The sequence below is a fragment of the Chionomys nivalis genome, chromosome X (genome assembly GCF_950005125.1).
Source record: "Chionomys nivalis chromosome X, mChiNiv1.1, whole genome shotgun sequence".
In the NCBI taxonomy this organism is placed as follows: Eukaryota; Metazoa; Chordata; class Mammalia; order Rodentia; family Cricetidae; genus Chionomys; species Chionomys nivalis.
Window position 1 is genome coordinate 54,938,329 of NC_080112.1, and position 23,880 is coordinate 54,962,208.

Sequence of the window (23,880 nt, forward strand, 5' to 3'; positions counted from 1 at the left end):
ATCATTTCCAAGAAAAGAATCTTTAATCAAATGTAAATGTAGGCATCCTGTCAAGGTAGCTTAGCATTTCTCTTCTATTACAGCTGAGTGCACAAAATTGACTTTAAACTGCTTTATCTTTGCTGACTATAATGAAATAGAATTACATCCTTTGTAGGTGAAATCTTGTGATTTTGTGTCATTCTGTTAAACGGCAGGAAGAGTTATTGTCATCATTTATGTTTCTCTGAATGGATATTATTCCTATCATCCAGTTACTTCTGCTGGGGTGAAAATGCACTCCTAGCTATTTCTGTTATTATATCATCAACCCCTTGGTCACTATCAGTTCGGTACCATGGCTGTCCTCTGCTTGTCTCCGAGAAATTTTACTCTAAGGACCCTAATTTCTCAATAGTATCTTTTCCATCACATTCTCTCTGAAAAGTCCATTATTTAGCCTTTACCTAAGTATATTTTAAATATATATTTATCTATTCATGCATACACACACACAATTGACCAGGTCACGAATGCATTCCATCAAATTCCAACTATCTAAAGTCTTTTTATTTGTAGACTGGAGATTGAATGTAGAACCTCACAAATGCCAGGCAAGCATGGTACCATTAAGGTACACTTCCATCCATTTTTTAATTTTGGTTTTGACAATTGTCTTCTGGTTCAGCATCCTGGATGTTGTTATTACAGGCATGAGCCACCACTCCAGTCTTAAATACACACACACACACACACACACACACATATCCTGTTATACTGTTATATAGACCAGGATGGCATCCAACTCAAGGTGATCCTTCTGCCTCAGCCTCCTGGATGGTGACATGATAGTGTGAGTCATCATACTGGGTTTTGTATTTTGTATTTGAGTAAAACAATGTATTTTCTGGACACATGTTTGTAATCCCAGCTCCAGAAGGTTGAGACAAGAGGATTAGCATGGGTTTGAGACTAGTCCAGGTTCCATAGTGACTTTTATGCCAATTAATTCTATAGAGTGAGACTCTTTCTGAAAAAGAAAATGGGATTTGATAAATGCTTTTGTGGGTAATCACACTTACTGCAAATCATGGACACAGACCTTGTGCACAGCTGCTGTGAAGGGTAGCAACAGCAAGATTGACAGGGCTTTCTGGCTGCCAGCCTACTTCCAAGTCCAGTGAGAGGCCCTTCCTCAAGGGCATAAGGCAGAGAGTGATAAGGCAGGACACATGACATCCTCCTCTGAAATATCTGCACACATATGCAGATATACCACACACACACAAACACACACACACACACACACGCACACACACATATATATACACACACTACATAGGGCATAGGAGCACACATATATTACATAGTACATAGATACATATAGACACACAGCACATAGGGCATGGACACACACACCACATAGGTCATGGGGGCACACACTATATATGACATGGGCACACACACATCACATAGGCTATGGGTTCACACATACATATTATATAGGGCATGGACATACACACAAACCACATAGTTCATTGGGACACACACACACACACACACTACATAGGGCATGGTGACACACATACACATACTACATAGGGCATGGACACACACAGCACATAGGGCATGGGCACACAAACACCATATAGGGCATGGGGGACACACACACACACCACATAGGACATGGGGACACATACATACACACAGATACCAGATAGGGCATGGGGACATGCATACATACTACATAAGGCATGGACACACATATAGCATATAGGTCTTGGACACACACACCACATAGGGCATGGTGACACACAAACACACACACACACCCCTGTGAAACACACAAAAATATACATATAACTTAAGGGGCAACTTGGGCAAATGGAATTATCTTTTATTGGGTATTTTGTGGCATTGTCAGTTGAACTTTTGTTAACCCCCACGAAGGAGAGTTCATGGAGTTAGATGAGAGCCACTGTGGGAGATCTTCATGGTTAGGCTTGAGGGTGAAATTAAGCAGTGTTTGGCCCTGAAGGTGCTCTCAATCTCTTGATCACAGTTAAATTCTTGATGTGCTACCAAGGCCTAGAGCTATCCCTGGGCATGATTTTATGATTATGCTGAAGCTGAACTTGCCCTTGGGGCTTCGAGTGGGTTGGGTCAAGTTATTATGGCTCACATGTCGGAACTTGTCTTTTCAACCAGATCTGAGTCGTGTTCCATAAAATCATGCTTGAAACCAAGAAGCATTTTAACAGAAGAAGAATTGCTGGTATACTTTTCAATATGTAACTTTGGGCAGTAAGTCATGAAACAAAGCAAACTTAGCAACTTCACTAAGTGGAAACATTCCAAAGGAAGGGTTTGGACATCAGCTTGATCAGAGTCAAGAAGGAAGAGAGGACAGAGTGACAGTCATTCAGGTAGGATTATTCTGTCACTTAAAATAAACCATGGAAATGATTTGGAAAATCATTGTTTCTGTTTAGGGCTCAAAGTAATTGACCCATTTTAAAAAAGGGGTCTGCCAAAAAGACATAACTTACAACATACTTAAACTATAAAATAAATCTTTATTAGAACTTCTAAAATTTTGATAGATGCAATGAATTTACTCTCAAAACATACCAAAGGTGTATAAAGATGTCCACACAATATATTATCACAGTTTTCATCTTTGGTGATATTTTTGTATATACTGTTTGTTTGTTTGTTTGTTTTGAGACTGGATTTCTCTGTGCATCCTTGGCTGTCTTACTCTGTAGACCAGACTGGCCTCAGACTCAGAGATCTGCCTGCCTCTGCCACCCAAGTTCTGTGATTAAAGGTGTATGCCACCGTCACTTGGCTGAGATATAATACTTCTGAAAATCATAGATTATTAATAATCAGAAAAATTTTAATAAATCAGATTTTCTTTTTAAAAAAAGTCATGTGTGCCTGTTGCTCTCATTTGCAAGAGGGTTACCAGATATTTTATAACTGTAGCATGCAACCATCAACTGTGTTTTTTTTTTTCTTAACAAGAGACAGTTTCACAGATAGGTTTCATTTTTCAAAAAAGAGGAAGAAACACCATTCTGTGGCCCTATGTGGCTTTGTCAGTTACCTCCTGCCCATTTCCTGGGACTTCCCACTCCTTCTTTAGCACAAACTAGACTTAAGTGAAACAACTCTTTTTCCATGGTATCAGTTACACAAAGAAGGGAACAGCTCAGTGTTTTGCTGGTCTCCTCAGTGAGAGGCTTGAGAACTCTGGGGAAAGAACTCTGGCTGGCTAGTGCATTCTGATAGATCAGTCATTGCGTTGCTGCAGAATCCAAGGAGCAGACTTTTTGGTGAAGGTAAGGGAGGTACTGGGTCCTTTGATTCTCTTATCAACTAGTCTCTCTTTTCTTCCGACACGTTCTTAGCTTTTTGTCATTAGCCTACTCTGTTGACATTGGAAAGGCTTTCCAGTTTACTAGATTAGAGTGGCTAGGAACTTGATCAGTCAGTCAGTGAAGCTGGACAGTTCAATAATAAAAATAAGGCTAAACACTCCCTTCCCTGATGTCCGTATGTTATTTTGGACATTTGCAATATTTCTAAAGTAGTGTTTGGTTTATTTTGTTGTTGTTGTTGCTGCTTGTGCTTAGTACTGGCCATTGAACTTTGGGTCTCACGCATGCTAGGAAAATACTTTACTATTGAACTAAATTTAAATTTTTATTTTTTGAGAAAAAGACTCACTAAAATCTGGCCACATAGACCAAAAAGCGCTTGAATATTTTAAGCCTCCTGAGTAGTTGGCATTATTGGTTTCAGGCCATGTATAAAAATGTTCTTATTTATTTATTTACTTATTTACTTATTTTCTTTGCTATAAGCTCTCACTCTGTAGCCCAGTCTGGCTCGGTCTGAACTTGCAGCAATTTGCCTCAGCCTCCTGCCTCTGGGATTTCAGGTGTAATCCACCACACTGATGAGGAACAAGATTTTAATGGACTTGTCTCCAGTGAAGCTTGAAGCTATATTAGTAGTATAGTAGCAAGAGATTTCATCTGTAAAATCTGCTATTCGTATAATAAATAACCCAAAGTTTTGATTCACATAGTCAGTTCCTCAAAATAATTTATGTTTGTTTGTTTGATTAATTGATTTTTGTTTGTTTGTTTTGGAGGTAGGGTTTCATTGTGTAGCCCTGACTGACTTCAAACTCACTATTTTAGATGGTGCTAGTACTGAATTCATGGAAATTTTGGAATGATAGGTAAGGGGCAACAAGGCACAGCATGATCAGTTCTTTTTTAATATGAAATTTTTGACTGATTTAGTTAGACTCATTTAAAATTTGTTTTAATTAATTTTTAAAAATTGGAAGCTCAAAGACAATTTTATTAATGTTTGAAAGAAAACCGCCAGGGCAGGAAAGCTGTAAATCTCAGCAGCTGCCCAAAGGAGGAAGAGAAAACCATGGCAATCGATTTAAGCATGTTCAGAAGCATGTCTAGACCAGAGGTAGAAAGGAAGAGAAGGAAGCGTTTTGTGAGTGCTTCTTTTTAGTTTTGAGATGGCTTCATCCTTGGTAACGAAGGCTGGACTGTGATTTGTACACTTCCTGCTTCAGTAGCCAAAGTGCTAGGATCATAGGCAAGCACCAGTGAGGCTGATTGTGGTTAAAAAGTTGTAAGTGTGCACACGTGTGTATGTGTGTGCACGTGCACGTGCATGTGTGTGTGTTTTGAGACAAAGTCTATTCATGTAGCCTTGGATGACCTAAAGTATACTAAGTAGCTCAAGATGTCTACAAACTTGCATCAGTCCTGAGCCACAGCCTCCTCAGTACCAAGATCACAAGCCTGCACTCCTGCAGCCCGCACTCCTGCGTTCAGCCTTCAAATGCTTTAGTATATAGCTTGTTCATGCCTGGTTCACCAGGAGCTACATTGTTTAGGTTCTGCATTCTAATAGGAAGGCATAACAACTTAAGCAGAATATGCAGGGACATCATTGCTCTTGTCTTCAGTTGTGCTGATGACTTTGGGAGAAGGAAAAACATCATAGTACATTCCCATTGAATTTCAGTCTCGATTCATTCAGTTCAGAGAGGTTGGGACAGTGCTGTTTTGTGTGGCAGGACATAGTAAAAGTGAAGATGGTTTTTATTGTGATACTGCTTTTTCAAACTGTTATCTGGATGATTAAAGAAAGCCTTTTTTTAAAATTAAAGACAGGGAATGCATGGGTGTGTAGACTTTGTTTCAATCATTTTTATGTCTCAAACATCCCTCCTTTTGTGCACATCCATCTCTGCTTAAATACAGACTTGGGTTGGTTGGACTATTCGTAATGTTGCTCTTACACATTTCTTTTTTTAATTAATTAATTTATTTATTATAGATTTCTGCCTCCTCCCTGCCACCGCTTCCCATTTCCCTCTCCCTCCCCCAATCAACTCCCCCTCCCTCAGGAGCCCGAAGAGCAGACAGGGTTCCCTGTCTTGTGGGAAGTCCAAGGATTTCCCACCTCCTTCCAGGTCTAGTAAGGTGAGCATCCAAACAGCCTAGGCTCCCACAAAGCCAGTACTGCACGTAGGATCAAAACCCAATACCATTGTTTTTGACTTCTCAGCAGCCCTCATTGTCCACTATGTTCAGTGAGTCCGGTTTTATCCCATGCTTTTTTTAGACCCAGTCCAGCTGGCCTTGGTGAGTTCCCTATAGAACATCTCCATTGTCTCAGTGTGTGGGAGCAACCCTCGCGGTCCTGAGTTCCTTGCTGGTGCTCTCTCTCCTTCTGCTCCTCATTTGGGCCTTGGAATTTCAGTCTGGTGCTCCAATGTGGGCCTCTGTCTGTGTCTCCTTTCTCATGCATTTCTTGCATAAGCCTGCCTGACACAATTATTTCTGAGCTTGAAAAGCTTTTCATTGATATAAAGAGTATTTGAAATCTGTGTTAAATATCCATATTACAATAGAAATTATTTTTGTTTGGTTTTATGTGATAGGGCCTCATTTAGTCTAGACTGGCCTTGAAACCCCTAAGTAGCTGAGACTGGTCTTGAACTCCTGATATTCCTGCCTCTACCTTCCAAGTGCTGGGATGAGAGGTGTGCACTCCCACATTCAGATAGGTATCTTGAAAAAAACTAAAATGAAAAACCATTGTGACATGAATGTCTAATAGATTTCTAATATTCTCCATAACTACAAAAACTTCTCAAGCTCGCAAATGATGACTTTTTTTCTATTCTCTTGAGATAATACAGTGAGCACCCATATCTCCACCAAGTACATTGATGTTGGTGGATTATTTTGGCATGTTTGTTTTCCATTTCTCTCTATCTCTGTTCTTTTTCTGACTTTTTTGGGAGTACTTTGTTGACTCCATTGCCCATCCCATCCTTAAATCTTGAGTGTATGTTTCCTAAGAATGAGAATCCTTTTACATAGTGATAATATAATTATGACACCCAAACTGTAAGATCAATCCAAGGACAGTGGCTCATGCCTCTAATGCCAGAATGTGGGTGTTGACTTTCATCGACTTCTGCAGATCTGTCTTCGAGCCCTGGGATCTGAGGGCCTTAAAGGATGCGGAGGACTGCACACAGTCTAATGCTGCAGACAGCCTTACCTCAGTTTCAGTGCCCGTTTAAACACAAAGTTAGCAAAGAAAGCAGTGATCCCAGGAAGACTGTTTGTGTTCAGAAAAGCATGATCAGAAAAACATGTAAATAAATGCCAGTAAGCACATACTAAATATTGACAGAGCAGCCCTTTCCCAGAACGTTCTCAGGACAGACCAATTTAAACACAATGCCTGGCACATACTAAGATTAGCTCTGGGAAAGTACAAAAGCAAGGCAGAAGGCCATATCCAGATTCAGGATACAGTGACTAGATTGAGTACTATAGTATGTTTTGACATCCAACAAGAATGAACGTGTCTTATAAATTGAATGCAAACGTTTGTTGCAGGAGGCATGAAATCATGTCCAAGAGCAATCCAGGGAACAAAATGCACTTGAGGTAAAAGGCCCTCTACCCTTTTTTTTTTTTTTTTTTTTTTTTCCGGAGGTTCTCTTCCAGTTCCCTAAGAAACTGTCACTCTTTTGGTCATGTTCTGGCTGTGGGCAGCTGAGGCAGGACAACTGCATGAGTTCAAGGTCAGAATGAGGTGTATAGGGAGTTTCAGGATGATCCAGGGTACAGAATGAGACCTATTATCAGAATAAGAAAAGAAACTTGAAATTATAAACTAGAACAGTTTTTAAAATTTAAAATTTCTTTATGTAAAATGCATTTAAAAATTTTTGAAAAGTGGTCATAGCTTTGATTTTCCAATGCATGAGATGCTAATAAAAATTATAAAGAAACAGAAAAATTATTAAAAATATACTTAATAATACTTCTGCACCAAATTTTACATACTCTTCAATGAAGAATTTTATAATCGGGTAAGGTCCTTGGATGTAGTTACTACTTTTGAACATAAGAATTCCAGCAGAGCACAAACTGAGATTGTTTACTGATTTAGTCAAATTAATATGGAAAAGGGAGATTTTCTTATTTGTCTCTTTATTTTTGACAGACAATTTTCCTATGTAGTCCAGGTTGGCTTTGAACTTGTGGTGGTCCTGCAGCTTCAGCATCTTGAGCGGTGGGAATAGAGTCACATACCATTACACCCTGCCTTAAGAAAATACATTGTAGAAGAATAATTGACCACAAATTTTGTTTTGTAACAGGACTTGAAATATAAAATGAGTCAGGGAAATGCAAATTAAGCCTGCATTGGGAATCCATCTAATTCCCATTAGAAAGTTTCCATCAAAAGAAGGCAGCAAATGTTGGTAAGGATGCTGAGAAAGAGGATCCCTTCTGTGCTTCTGGTGGGATGCTAAACCTGTGAATTCACTATGGAAGTCTTCAAATAACTAGAACTAGCAGTCAAGTGTATTGGCTCATACTCTTAATCCCCGAACTTGGGAGTCTAAGGCAGGAGGATCATCATAGGTTCAAGATCCTGTCTTAAGCAAAACAACTAAAGTAGGATAAGTACATGACTTAGGTGTACCACTCCTAGCTGTGCACTCGAAGGTCTCTAAGGCACTGTGGCACAGAGGAATTTCCATATTCATGTTTCTTGCTCTACTAGTTACAATAGCAGACAAATGGAACTAGCCTAAGTGCCCATCAACCAATGCTTAGATAAAGAAAATGCAGCAGATATACACAATGGAATTTCACTCTGCCATGAAGAATGAAAACATGTTTGTAGTAAAATCAGCAGTACTGAGAGCACTTTAAGTAAACAAAATCAGCCAGGAAGAAACACCATATTTACCATATTTTCTCATATGTCTTTGTGTGTGTGTCTCTGTGTGTTAAATCAAGAAAGAGGTCAAGAGGTCATGATAGAGAAAGGAGAAGTGTTAAGAGGGAAGTTTTCAGGGAGAGACAGAGTAATAGGAGAGGAACAGGATTGGCAACAGGCTGGCAGGAAGGATGGGAGAAGGCAGCAAGGGATGGGGATTGACAAGAACTAAGTATAATGGCACATATATATGAAGATATGACAAGAAACGCATTACTTTCTGTGCTGATTTTTTTAAAAAAGAAACCTAATAGTATGGGGCTGGGGAGATTGCTTAGTAAGTAAAGTGCTTGCTGCATATTTGAATTTGATTTTCAGAACCACATTAAAAATGAACCTGGTGTTGTGCCTTGTAATCCGAGAACAGGGGAATCAGAGACCCTAGGCTCTCTGGGAACCCAGTCTATCATACTAGGTGAACTCCAGGCCAGTGGGACCATTGTTCCTGAGAACAAGTGCCTGAAGAATGGCATGCAAGCTTCATCTCTACCTACTGAATGCATGAGCACCTTCACACATGCATTCATTTGCACACAAACTAATAATACAAAAAGAAATATGGATGAGTAAGATGAACTACTCAAGATATAATCTATAATGTATAGCTAAGCAAGTAATTATTTCTAGCTCTCTAGACAGAATTTTTGTCCTGCCCAGTCCCACAGCCATTCAGTGCCAAAGAAACACAGAGAAGCTTATATTTGGCCAATGGCTCAGGCATTTTCCTTGCTAGCTCTTACATCTTAAATTAACACATTTCTATTAATCTATGTATCACTACAAGACTGTGACTTACTGGTAAATGTTCTGGCATTTTTCTCTTTTGGCACCTACATGATGTTTCTTTGACTCCACCTACTCTCTCTCTATATATATATCTCTGTTTGGATTTCCCGCCTGGATTTACTCTGCTAACCATTGGTCAAAGCAGCTTTATTCATCAACCAATAAAAGCAACACATATACAGAAGAACGTCCCATATCGTAGCTCCAAAGAACACAGTTTTTATTTTTTTTTATCTGTTTACTTTGCTTTTGAGACAGGCTACTTCTATATCCTTGGTTTGACCTGGTACTTGCAATATAGACTAGACTGACTTAGACTGGCTTAGAATTTGAGGAAATCTTTCTTGCCCTGCCTCTCCAGTGCTAGATTATACATATATGCTGTTATGTCCTGAAGAAACAAATATTTTATTTTACTTAGTTTTCTTAGCTTTTGGGACAGCATCTCATGAAGTCAGGTTGGCCTCAAGCTCACTGTAGGGCTGAGGTTGGTTTTGAACCACCACTGATCCTTCTGCCTCAACTTCTCCAGTGTTGTGATCCAGGTGTGTGCTATCACTCTTGACTGATAGCCATAATCTTAAGGCAGTTTTCTCCACTATCAAATGTGAGATAAGAATGAATTGGCTCCTCCACTAGAAAACTTTTAAAGTGTTTGATAATTTCAGTGGAAATAATCTTTAGTATTGTTAACAAGAGAATAAATTGATTTAAGCTAATTTAAAGGCAGTTAGGCAGGTTGGGGTGTAGGTCAGTAACTTGAGAACTTGTCTTGCATGCATGAAGTATGACAGTGCTTGCTTCTTACCCTAGCATTGGGGAGATGGAGGGGGAAAGATCAGAAGTTCAAGATCATTTTTGAATACATAGTGGTTTCATGTCAACTTGGGATACATGAGACCCTGTAGCACTAACACCCCCAAAATAAATTATTTAATAATTTATTTGAGTAAGTCTGATGCCCAAAATCTGCCCCTAATAAACATTCATAGACATGTATGCAATATTACACAAAGTGACAAAAGAAGAAAAAAATTTCCAGCATACATATCATCAAGGATTTATTACAGTGAAAGATGCTTTTATAGATGTTAATATAGATGAAATAACTTTTGTTAGTGTCTAAAGGCTACAGTTTCTTTTGGTTATTATTTTGAGATAGGCTCTCACAGCCCAGGCTGGCCTCAAGATCACTATGTAATCAAGATTGAAGCTCAATTCTTTTGTCTCTTACTACTGGTCCCTGGGCTTACAGGTGTATGTCACCATACCCAGCTAGGCTAGATTCATAAGAGCAGACTTGCTGTCAAATGGGAGCCTTGGCCCAAGATCTTCTACGTAAGAGCAGCCAACATTTTACTTTCTTTCTTTTCCACCAAATTATACAATACAGTGTTGGGTGGTAGTTCCAGTCCATTGGTTCCATTTGTGTTTGGTTACTACTGGAGTTGTCCTTTGTACCCATGTCAGTCCAGCCTCTTCCAGTGTCTGAGTTTATCCTTATTGAAAACATTCTGTAAGAGACGAGATATATTCCAAGACACTAACATCCCAATCTCTCCCTTCCTCACCAATCACCAATCTCTCCTTTGTCTCACACACACTGTTTCAATTATTTATTTTAGTGATTATGGTATTGGTTGGGTTTTATTAACATTTGATGTAATTCTGGTAACAATCTTGCAATAAAGGAAATGAACCTCAAATCCTTTTATAATTAAGAAAGAGAGAGTCTTTGAGATGTTAAGTGTTTGAGGTGAGATCTGAAGATTATGGAAGATGGGCCAGGGATAAGTGTAGAGGCTAAGCTTTAGGGACAGAAGAATAAAATATCCCTAGGATGGTAGTTGGTACGGGTAAAACTGGGATAGGTTCAGAATAGCTAGTGTCTTGGGTCCTGTGGGGAACAGGCAAAGGTAAGGTTAAGTAGGCTGATTACACATTATGAGGGTCTGACATACATAGATGTTTGGTTGATATGTAAACAGTACATTGGTGAAATTAAATTATCTTGTGGAAGGTAGTTGCAAAATCAAGACTAATGTATTTCCAGGTTACAGAATTAAGACTAGTCAAGTAAAATGTTAATATTGTTAGATTCAAAGATGGAGGGTAAGTTCTTTGTTTATCGGTGAGCATTGACATGCAAAATTTATACTTCACTGCATCCTCCTTCTTTCACCTGGCAAGTGCTGTTGTTAGAAACTGAAGTCAGGGATGATGCCATTTTCCTGGAAGAACAAAAGTGCTTGCTATTATAATCGTATGATAGAAACTGCCTTCAACTGTGCAGCAGAACAATGTGTTCCAAACACAAGCTTTTGAGTTTATAAACTTGACCTTCAAACTTGCCTTCAGTAAACAGTAGCTGTATGACCTTAGGAAGGGCAGCTTTCTTTATATACAGATTTTATTAGTATATACTATATTAATTATATCTAGTAATGGGTTTCACTTTGACATTGTCATACATGTATATTATATATTTTGATGATATCCCTCCATAACTCTCATGGATTGCCCTGCCACTCCTGCTGAGCCCCATCTTTCCCTCCAATAAGACATTTTTATGTTCACATCTATTACCATGTCAGTTTTCTCACTTGGCAGCTATAATAATATTTAATGTCTTATTGTTGGAAGATTAGGAATAATGTATAGGAAGCAACCAGAGCAAAGTTGCTGTCATGATGTCCTATCCAATTTACTCTATTTGCATTTTTCTTTTTCTCCTTCTTTTCCTGTTTTTCATTTCAATTTTTGTCTTTTTTCTTTCTTTCTTTTTTTCTGAGTCCAGGTCTCTTTATTTTGTCCTTGATGGTTTGCATGTTATCTGTGCCTACTTTTCTTCTATGATGGCAGGGTTGCAACAAACTCTGTATGATCTAATACCTTAAATCTTTACTATCCTTAACAGGCATTCTTTTTCCTTAAGAAACATTTTTAGATGTCCCCTTTGCAAAGTCCTCCCTCCTTAGTTCTTTTTGCTTTGTTTTGCTTTTGTAGTGTAGACAAATTCTCACTATGTAGCCCTAGCTGACTTAGAATTTATAGACAAATTTGAGCTTAAACCTGTGATCTTCCTGCCTCCGGTTCCTTTGTTCTGGGATTAGACATGTACTATCATTAGATTTTCTTTTTGATCCTGGGTTTGTGTTCCTAGGGTATAAGTTAAAAGTATGTCTATATACAGAAGTTATAACAAGTTTATATATATATATATATATATATATATATATATATATGTATAAACTGATCTAGAAGGAAGAATTTATATTGAAGTTTCTTCAGGAAACCAAGTAAATGATTGAACAAAGTACTGCACTTTAGCCTGTACTTCTAGTTTGTGAATTTGTACATCACGTTAATTTTGGTATGCAACTGTCTGGTAATGATTAATGCAGGCTAAATTTGCCTAGAACATCTCACCAGCAGATGTCTTTGGATGGCTTTTTTCACACTTAACCAGTTGTAGATTTAAACATACACACACACAGAGAGAGAGAGAGAGAGAGAGAGAGAGAGAGAGAGAAAGAGAGAGAGAGAGAGTCTCTAAGAAGAGAAACAAAACTTCAAACAATAAACTATATGAAAAACTTAATGCATTAGGTTCACTGCCTTGAATAAAATTAAGTATGCCTTTGAGATATAGTGATAGTAGGCAATAAAACTTAAGAAAAATGCTCAAAATAAACTAAGACAGGCCCAGGAAGCTTTTCTTTCTCTGCCTTGTGATATTTAATATTCTGAAATATGTAACTATATTTGTTCTAGTAGTGCATTAAATTGTGGTTGCAAGATAAATAATTTCTTTTTCAAAACTAAGTTACACTTAATTATTTATGGTGTATGTGTTGCATATCATGGCACTTGTGTAGAACTCAGAACATAACTTGACAAAGTTTGTTCTCACCTTCTTCCAAGTAGGTCCTGGCTTCAAACTGAGGTCACCAGGCTTGGCAGCAATGAACTCAAAGAACCATCTTTTCAGCCCTGACCCCTTTTTGGACAGGATCTTGCTATGTAGCACAAGTTGGCCTTGAACTCACAGCTGGGCTCTTGTGTCAGCTTTCAGGGTGCTGATATTACAGGCTTGGGCCATAAAATGTTGATCAAATAAATCGTATTTGTATAGTTTTGTTTATAATTTCTGTGCAGTGTATGTCTGCACGGCTTCAGAACGATTTCACAAGCCTCTGTGGCATGCTTTCTACTGCCCTCTGCTGCCAGTTTTTCAGAAAGATCAGATTCTGGGCAAATCCATTAGCCTTCGTCCTAAACTCATGCAGTAGGAAAGTTTTTGGGTACTCTCTGTACAGGCAGCTGAGTGTGTGAAAAGCTAAGTAATGCAGTATAAGCTCTGTTTTATGACTGAGAACGCCTGCGTGCCTGGTGACTTTGGATGCATTGTTCCAAAGCTATGCAATTTAACACCTGAAACTAAAGAGATCTATTCAGTACTTCTGAAACTCTGGCAGTTTTTACAAAGACATGTGGCACTGTAACGTGATGAGCATTATTACAAATAACAGAAAGTTTCTCAGGCCCTCGGTATCAGTTCCTACTTCCTATACATGGAAGCTGGTTTCACTATTAACTCGAAGTAACTTGCCTCTCTGGTGGAATCTGTGTCCCTCTCTCTGTCTCTCCCTTGTCATTTCATGGTCTCTCAGTGTAGCCCTGGCTGGCCTGCATCATGGAATATAAACCAAGCTGTCCTCTTCCTGTCTTTGTCTCTCAAGAGCTAGGCTTACAGATACACTTTGTCACATTAGGCATTCTAGGTACACAGAAGTTTGTAGTCAGATGTCCCATCTCTTGTAGGCTCAAGAGGAACTAAGCACCCTGCCCCCAATTTCAGACAGTGTTAGTGCCATATATCAATATATCCAGACTATGAGGTGTTATTTATATTTTTAAGGCTGGATTTAACTGTGTAGCCTAAGTCAGCCTCAAGCTCGCTCCTGCCGCAGTCTCCCACCTGCTAGGGTTCAAGGACTGAACCAGCAAGTCTGGCTTCACAGTTCCTTTGGGCTTGTCTCACACCTCATTTCCACATCTGAGAGGGTTTTTTTGTTTTGTTTTGTTTTTGAGGCCATATCATGTAGTCCAGGCTGGCTTCATAGTTGTTCTTGATCCACCCACCTTAACCTTCTAGGTGCTAGGAATCTATGGGCGCTCCCCCGTGCTTGGCTTGGTCACTCAGATTTATCCCCTGTCCCACCTATCTGCAGTCTCACTCTTTGCTCCCATGTCAGGAGGGGAAGGAGTGTAGTAGCATCCTAGCATGTCACCCTCACGACAGCCTCTTAGCTGGCTGAAGCTCACCTTGACTTTACTGTGAACATTCTCTGTACTCTGAATCATCTTCCTTGCACGTTGGTCTGGGAATCTTTGATTGGACATGCTTGCGAGCAGAAGTGTTTTGTTAAAGATTTTGAAATATTTGAATATGCATAATTATACATTTTAGGAATAGGAGGCAACTGGAAATACAAAAAGTATGTCTCATGTATACCTTTTCATGTGCACAACGCCACTGAAGACATTATACAAGATATTGGTGCACCGGAACTTAGATTATCGCATGAGATTAAGACTGGAGTTGTACTTTTATGGTGTCCTGCTGGAATTCAAAAATATTCAAACATTGAAGCATTTCAGATTTTGGATTTTTTGGTTAAAATGCTTAACATTTCTTAAGTTAGATGGAATATGGTCAAGTTTGTCTGTCTCGATGGGTTTCACTGACCTCATTATCCACTCTTTCCTCCCAGGATTCACTTTCTGCTTTTGCAATTTTCTAATCTGCACTTGGCTCCATATACAAGAATGGCAGGGGTTTTTATGCCTATAGTAGAGGCTGCTTTTACATTCCATGATCCTCCTTTCTCGGCCTCCCATGCCCAGGTAGACTGCTGGAGACTGGATTTACCATAATCACAACACTAACAAACCTCTTCACAAATAACAAAATTCTAGACCTTCTGCCAGTATTGTGAAGGACTGGAGACTCTCAGTAGTTTTCATAAATGTTCCCATGCCTCGAGAGAAGCCTCTGTCAGAGCAGATTGATGAATATGAAGAGCGGGATGAGAAACGATGGGAGATTTGACATCTATCTGCATGGGATCAGGGATAAGAAAGTCAGGCTCTTCAAGAAAGGCTCTTTTTTATGTTTTTTTTTAAATTTATTTATTTATTTATTAAAGATTTCTGCCTCCTCCCCACCACAACCTCCCATTTCCCTCCCCCTCCCCCAATCAAGTCCCCCTCCCTCGTCAGCCCTAAGAGCAATCAGGGTTCCCTGCCCTGTGGGAAGTCCAAGGACCACCCACCTCCATCCCAGTCTAGTAAGGTGAGCATCCAAACTGCCTAGGCTCCCACAAAGCCAGTATGTGCAGTAGGATTCAAGAAAGAGTCTTAAGGCTTGTATTACTCTGAAAAATAATACACCATAGACTGTTATCTATCATTGTCCAACTTGAGGGTGACGAGAGAGACTTAGTCATGTGTGTTGACATTCTCTCCTATCTACAGTGCCTTCAACCTATCCACTGTGCTGTTTAGTCAACCCTGGGCTTCGGAGCTCTGGAATGTTCACTTTGACAGCCTCTTTCGTCACCCCGATCCAGCTAGACAGGGATAACCACCTACTTTTGTTTCTTCTTAGTTACTCTAAAATATTTTTTCTGTAGTTTTTAAATCATTTTTACTTTTGTGGAACTTGGATTAAATCCACAACTTTGCAACTGCTAGGCAAGTAAGTTCTATGACACCGAGTTAGTCCCTCAGCCTTACTTTTTAAAAAGGATTTATTCATTTTTATCCTATGGTTGTGTGGGAGTGTCTGCATGTATGTATATGTAACCCACACGTCCCTGGTGCCTGAAGGGGCCAAGAAGAGAGTGTTGAATGCTGTGGCTAGCATAGAAATACATGGATTTCATTAGAACACATACATGCGAAACTATTCTCTGCCATCTCTCTCACCTTCGGCTTCTTGGAAATCTCCTTCCTCTCTCAAACAGGCCGTCTTTCTCCTTTCATGACACGTGTAGTCCATTACCTTCTCTTGTCCCCCTTCTCCCTTTATTCATATTACGCCCCTTTATACTTTCATGCTATGTGCAGGTTCATATGTGTATATGTGTGTGGAAGTAATTTAAATATAGATTCTGTATAAGAAAAATAACATTTTTTTTCTGAGTCTATTTCACTTAATTCATTGTTCTTCACTTCCAGTTATTTCCTGTGAGTGTCATAATTTCATTCTTTATTGCTGAGTAAAATTCTGGTGCATACACACACACACACCTCACATTTTCTTGATCCATTTATCATTAATGGATATTCAGGCATCTAATTCTGTATCTTGACTATTGTGAACAGTACATTATAAATATGGCTTTGAAACATCTATGTGGTGGATTGACATAGGGTTCTTCAGGTATATATTCAGGAAGAATGGTATAGTTGAGTAAGATGGTAATTTCATTTCTCGTTTCTTTTAGGAACCTCTATACTGAGTGGCTATCCCTGTTCTGATTCTGCCTTAGTCACTTATATTGCTGCTGTGCCAGAATGTCTTGGCAGAAACAGCTTAATGAAAATGAGTAATTTGGCTCACAGTTTCAGGAAATGGTGCATCTTCGTGGGGAAGTCATTGCAGCGAGAGGAGGAGGGAAGCAGCAGGCAGCTGCTCTCATTTTGTCTGCAGTCAGGGTACAGAGAATGATGGAGTTTTAGTAGCCAGCTTGCTCTCCTCTTGAATTTCCTCCAGAATCCTAGCCCACGGAATGATGACACCCGCAGTCAGAATGTGTCTTCCTATCTCTGTTCACCTAATATAGCTAACTCCCCACACGCATTCCCGGACGAACCTGATTTAGACAAACAAGCATGCTCAGCAGTTTGTTCTCTAAGTAATTCAAGATTCTGGCAAATTGACAATCAATATTAACCTTTACAGATACACACTGGCAGTGTCTTTTGAATTTGTTAGGCCTACTGGATATCAATCTCCTGTAGGATTGGTTGTTGGCAATAATTGTGGAGATAGAAATATAAAAAGAAACCAACGCATCCATATGCCTATTCTGCTATATTTTGTGAAATCTTCGCCACCCTTCTCTCAAATTTGGACCCATAGTTTCCCAATATGTAGGAAATACTCTTTGTCAGTCAAGGTTCTTTTAACCACTTCACGATGTTGTGGATGGTGAAGGCTAGGGATGTTTCAAAGGGGCACAGAGTGAGACCTTTGTCCTATTTTTTCAGGTCTTTCTCACCACCAAAGAAAGAGTTCCAAGACAGTACAAAACAAGGAATTGAAAACTCATAAATTTGAGGGGTGAGTGTAGGCTTCTTAAGCTAGAGGAATCACTAGCATTTTTGTTTATTTATTTTTGTATCTGAGTCATGATCTCATTCTGTAACCCAGGTTGTCATATAGCCCAGTTGCCTTTGTCGCACATCATTTTCCTATGGGTGCTTGGAGTCCAGACTCAGGTCCTTGTGCTATCGGGTCAAACTAATTCATGCCCCTGGAGTTATCATTATTATGGAGCAACAGTTAGTTCATGGTCATCTTGGTAGGCGATGCTTATCAAAACTGCTGTTTTGAGGTAAATGTGTTTATTCCCTTGTTCTTTTTAGCCGTTGGAGCAGGGACATGATGTCCTGTTCTAATAAAGGTCTACAGTTAGATCAGCCTTTAGCAACTGTGCAGTGTGCCTCTTTTATGCCTTTGCCTATCAGGTCTACTCCAGTGGTCCTCCTCCCAGGGCTTGCCTCTAAGTTCCAGAATGTTCATATGTAGAACTAGAGGCTCACTTAGGAATGAGTATATGTAGATAATATCTTTGGTTTCACAGTATAATCACACTCATATCTATGGCAACTTCTTCACCTAGCCCCTGGTTAGTGCTCTTTGTAGGTCACATATGCAAGCTTTGTACCTCATTTGTAGGCATCCTTCAGGTATAGTCTTTTCACATCTTTTTACTGGACAGGGCAGTTGGGTACTGACTTTATATTGTTTATCTATAAATATTATGTCTTATTTTTTTTGTTTGTTTGTTTTGGTTTTGGGACAGGGTTTCTCTGTGTAGTCTTAACTGCCCTGGAACTCAGTCTATAGGCTACATTGGTCTTGAACTCAGAGAGCCACCTGCCTCTGACTCCTGAGTGCTAGAATTAAGGGTGTGTGTGTGCCACCATTGCCTGGAACGCCCTAAGCTCTTAATGGTTCTGATTTTGATTATGATGTTTTAAAGCTCAAGTTACAGTATTTTAAATATTTATTTATTTATTATGTATACAATGTTCTGTCTGTGTATATTCCTGCAGGCCAGAAGAGGGCACCAGACCTCATTGCAGATGGTTGCGAGCCACCATGTGGTTGCTGGGAATTGAACTCAGGACCTTTGGAAGAGCAGGCAATGCCCTTAACCTCTGAGCCATCTCTCCAGCCCCCAAGTTACAGTATTTTAAAAATCATTTTGAATTATTAACACATCCACCTCTCTCTCCTTTTGATTTCTTTGGGACTTGATTGAATTTAAAATCCAGATCCTCCCTCCTCAGCTTCCCAAGTTTTGAGATAATGAATTGCATCACCATGCTTGATTTTTATTTTACTTTTGGTTGGCTTGTTTGTTTTGAGACAGGATCACTGTCAACTTTGATTTTTCATTTATACTCTCCCTGGTCCAGGCCAGTCTCTGCTAGGACTTTCTAAAGTCTATATAAAAATTCGAATGTTATCAGTGAACTTTTGCCCTGACACACAATATTTGGAACTTATATGTTGAATGACATGCTACAGCCGGGTGTAGTTAACGATGGGGAAACAGCTTCATCACTATTAGGGCCATTATGGTCATCTTTGTTGCCTGCCTAATTATCCTCTCATGTATTTAAATTTTTTTTCTTTTCATCTAGCTACTAGACACTAGTTTTATTGAACTGTACTTCGAAAGTATTTTTTAAGATAAGCATCATATTTTCTTTTTCTCTTTTAAATTTTACTAAGAATACAAGCAAGCATTATTATTCATAGAGTTGGTGAAAGCTTAGCTTTGTATTTTTATGTTGTATAACTTTGCGTACAGAATAATGAACATTATTGATTAATTTGATGAATATACTTTGGACATAATTTTGAAAATATGGCTATTTATAACATTGTCTTTGTGCAAATTTTTATTTATTCTTTTCTCATTTATTACATCTGACCACATTTTTCCCAAAAGAAACATTTTATTTATTCAGAAAACAGCATGAATGTAAAACAGGGCCTGAAAACTGAAAAACATAATGTCATGTTCTTTTTTAAATGATCCTTCTTTTTGACTTTTCATTTTCAGTGTCAAATTGACAGGTCTGCTTTAGTAGCCGAGTCCTTGGGCTCAAAGAGAACCAGTTCTCTTCACTGTTGCCTGTTGCTCAAATTCCAGGAATGCCAGCCTGTTCCTTTTTTTAGAAAATGCAGCTGCTGGTTCCTGGCTTGTTCTATCCATCCCAGACTTCAATGACAACTGCTAAGGATGTGGAAGGGGGAGGGGAGGTGTGGGGGAAGGCCTACTGTCAGGAAAGAATTTTAATAACTAGGGTAGAGGTAAACTGGTCAGTTTAGTGTAGACATTCTAGGATATATTCTGTGAAGTGAGGGGGATAAAAAGAAAAAGTCAACATGACTTTAAAAGGTAGGGGGGAAACTCTGTTCTTTCTTAATGTATCAGTCATGAATTAGTTTCAGAATTCTTGTCAAATGTTTCATCAACTTACCAAATAGTTTTCAGAATCCCTCCTATATCCCAATTGCTATCTAATCCCCAGGAAGAAGATTTTATCAAATGAGAAAGAATACAGTTTTTGTTTCAGTATACTTTGTCACATATTTCTTCGATCTTTTTCTCCTAGCACACTAGCCATGTGACTCTCCAGATGGCAATTTCTTTACTTCCTTTTCTGGCACAACATAACTCTTTTGTCCAACACCCAAGGCCCTTTGTAATCAAATTCAGGGCTATCATATCAGTCCCATTTCTTCTTCTTAGCTTTTTATTACGTTCCGAATAGGCCACGGTGTCTTCCTATAATTTTATGTTGGTAGTCCCAATTCCTACTTACCCTTTACCCTTGAGCTGAAATACTACATGCCTTAAGCCACATCCTGCGAGTCCTCCCTTTTTGCTCTGGACTATTTTATGCTACTTTTGTACCTGGAAAAAATGTGAAACATGCCTCCCTCCCCCCCAGCAATGCTGAAGTATGCATGGGCAGCCTGTTTAGATTGGGTTTCATGGTCTTGTGCCTACCACTATTATAATCTCCAGTAATGTAATATTGAGGCTATATGTATTCAGTATTTATTTTCTTCCATAAGAGAAGCATGAAAGTTAGTGTTTCATCTTTGTATCTCCAGCATATACCATCAGCTTGGTATACTTCAGGTACACAGTAATGGGCCTGGGCAGTGAATGAATGAATGAATTCATCATCATTCATTTTTGATATATCAACTGCCAATTAAATTTTTTATAGTCTTCTTTTCTCCCACTGTTTCTCATGACTTCTCTTTTCAGAATGCTGTCAGAAGGATATCTCAGTGGACTTGCCTACTGGAACGACGTTCATTGGAACTGTGCATCTTATAATGAACCGGTCACTGGAGAACAAGGCAAGAAGACAAGTTCTGTTGCTGCTCTTTCCTATTCCTCTGTGGATGAAGCACAAGTCCAAAGTTTTTACGTGAGCTGCAAATCCTCCAGCAAGTTCGTCACATCAGCGCATGCGAGAGGGAGTCAACACGGCAGAAGCCAGAGCAGAACAGTGTTGCAAACAAACCCCAACCCTGTATTTGAAAGTCCAACCTTGGCCACAGTTGACATTTGCAGAGAAGCGATCAGAGAGACCTATTTGGTTCCACCTTCTTGCAAAAGTATTTGCAAAAATTACAATGACTTACATATTGCAGGAGGACAGGTGATGGCCATTAACTCAGTAATGGCAGATTTTCCCTCTGAGAGCAGCTTTGAAGATGGCCCTTTGCTGAGGTCATCTGAGATTCCTTTGTCCATGGACGACTCCATTTCCATTCAGCCCACTGAATTTCCCCTCAAACCGATCCAGCGGTATTCATCCTACTGGAGAATAACCAGCATCAAAGAGAAAAGCAGCCTGCAAATGCAGAAGCCTATTTCAAATGCAGTGCTCAATGAGTATCTGGAGCAGAAGGTGGTGGAGTTATATAAGCAATACATTATGGACAATGTGTTTCATGACAGTTCTCCTACCCAGATTCTGGCATCAGAACCCATCATGACAAACGTGGACCAAATTAGTCTTCAAGTTTCTAGAGAGAGGAATCTGGACACCTCAAAAGTCAAGGACATAGTTATTAGCCACTTACTGCAGTTGGTCTCATCGGAGATCAGCACCCCTAGTCTCCATATTTCTCAGTATAGCAGTATAACACCATAGAGAAGATTCCTGTCAGTTCCTCTCGTTCCTATCAAGCCCTAAGCAATACTGTATTAATTTATTCAGAGGATGTGAGGGAGGGAATAATGGAAGGGAATTAAGGACTAGTGAAGGAGTGTTTGAGAAATCTCATACTAATCCCCATGCTGAAGGAATACAGGAAGAGGAACCATGAGGAATGGTCTCAAGGGCAGGTTTATACAGAAATAGAGTAAAAATGAAAATGATCACAGAGAGAAGGAAGGGGTTGCAAGGCAGTTATAGGCATACTGAATAGGGAAGATAAGCCCAATCAGGAACAAAAGGAAACACTACAGCTAAACTCTAAAGCCAGTGGGCTTCAGGATCAGGGAGTAAACATGTGTTTCACATTCACATAAATTGTTCTAGGCTGTTTCTTCTAGAAAGAAATGAACTACAGGAAAGTTGTTAAATTTGGGTGGACTAACATTTTTCCAGGTATAAGCTTGTATCTTTTTTCTCTATTCTGTATCAGTAGGTCATTTAGGTCTATTCTTTGTAAATATTAAAGGTATACCAAACAAATTACAATTGTTTACTTTTTTTGCAAAAAGGTTCAATGTAGTTCAGGCTGACTTCACAATCGTTATATAGCCAGTGATGTTGAATTTCTTATCCTCCTGCATCTATCTCACAAGTCCTGGTATTATAGGCATGTATCATCTCACATCTGAGTGTGTTTTTGTTTTTGAATGAAAAGGTACAGTCACAAGACAATGACTTAAATCCCCTAATTCTATTTAGTGATAGAGATAGCATTTTCAGTGGAAAACCTCCCACTGTAAGCAATGAAACATTTTTTTTTGCTGAATATAATTTTCACGGTGCTGTAATGTTCAAAAGGAATCATGAATTTTTTTCCCATTTTTCTTTTTCATATGTTCTTTTGACCTGGAGACAGAAAAAGGTCTTCTCTATGCTCCATAAAAGACCTGGGGTTCCATAATATCAAGTTCTATATATCTGTATACTAAAACAGTAGCTTCGTGTGTACATTACTGTCTTAATCTTCTTAATCTTTTATTCAGCTCAGGAGTTGGAAAACTATGACCTATTGGCCAAATCTAACTTTATGATAGTTTTGAACTCTTGTGAGCTAAGGATGGATTTTCTTTCTTTCTTTCTTTCTTTCTTTCTTTCTTTCTTTCTTTCTTTCTTTCTTTCTTTCTTTCTTTCTTTCTTTCCTTCCTTTCTCTTCTCCTCTCTCTCTCTCTCTCTCTCTCTCTCTCTCTCTCTCTCTCTCTCTCTTTTCTTTCCTCCTCCTCCTCCTCCTTCTTCTTCTTCCTCCCCCTCCTTCTTCTGGTAAGGTCTTTCTATTATGCAGCTCTGGTTGTCAAACTCACTATTGCTCTCTAACTTAGAGAAATCTTCCTGCCTGTGCCTCCCACATGCTGGCATTAAGAGTGTGTGCCAGCACACCACACTAGACAGGTTTTATTATTTGTAATTTTTAATATGGTTTAAGAAACACAAATGCTTAAATAAAAAATATTCTAGAGCAAGTAAAACTTAGATAAAATTCAAAATCGAAATTTAGTGCATATAAACTAAACTTTATTTATTCATTTATTTTTGGCAGTACTGGGGATAGAATTCAAGGTCTTACTCATGACAGACAAGTGCAGTAACACTGAGATACATCCCAAGCTGCCTTCTTTCTTTCTTTCTTTCTTTCTTTCTTTCTTTCTTTCTTTCTTTCTTTCTTTCTTTCTTTCTTATTTTTTATTTACTTTGTATAGTCCGAAGCTGCTTCCATACAAGAATGGCAGAGTTGAACGGACATGGCAGAGACTACATGGCACAACAATGACATACATACTCTTATGACCATCTGGCTCTTTACAGAGACATTTGCCTACCCTGTTCAACAACAGTATTTTGCCCATACATGAGTCAGGTTTGCAGGGAAGCAGTCTCTCAAAGGATATGAAGGAGTATATTTATGGTCTTGGGAACAACTTCTGCGAGAGAATGAGGGAAGAAAATACAGAAGAAGTTGCTAGGAAGAGTTAGGGCGGCTCTTCAAAACAGTTCCAAATTGAAACAAGAGAGCTGGCTTTGTAGTCAAGCATCTAGCAACAAGGTCCATACCGTGATCTGAGTGGTTCGGTGAGGCAGTTTTCAGACTGGAGGTCTCCAGAGAGTCTTCATTCGCCAAACAACAGGCAGCTATAGTGGGGGCCTCTGCCGTGGCAATGAAAATTTCACATTCAGAGAGAGGAGTTTGAGTCGAGCTATCTT

The 23,880-nt window shown here is 39.1% G+C and overlaps 1 protein-coding gene across 1 annotated transcript; it reads left to right on the forward strand.

Annotated features, from left to right (window-relative positions):
* Positions 1-3,278: 3,278 nt before the first annotated feature.
* Positions 3,279-21,917, forward strand: Tasl (TLR adaptor interacting with endolysosomal SLC15A4). The gene is made up of 2 exons (XM_057760373.1): positions 3,279-3,326; positions 20,721-21,917. The coding sequence occupies exon 2, from the start codon at positions 20,722-20,724 to the stop codon at positions 21,616-21,618; it is 897 nt and encodes a 298-aa protein (XP_057616356.1). The 5' UTR covers positions 3,279-3,326; position 20,721; the 3' UTR covers positions 21,619-21,917.
* The last annotated feature ends 1,963 nt before the right edge of the window (positions 21,918-23,880 follow it).

Bases quoted from the DNA above. Each gene is read 5' to 3' on its own strand.
- Tasl (XM_057760373.1), top strand. From the start codon at position 20,722: ATGCTGTCAGAAGGATATCTCAGTGGACTTGCCTACTGGAACGACGTT.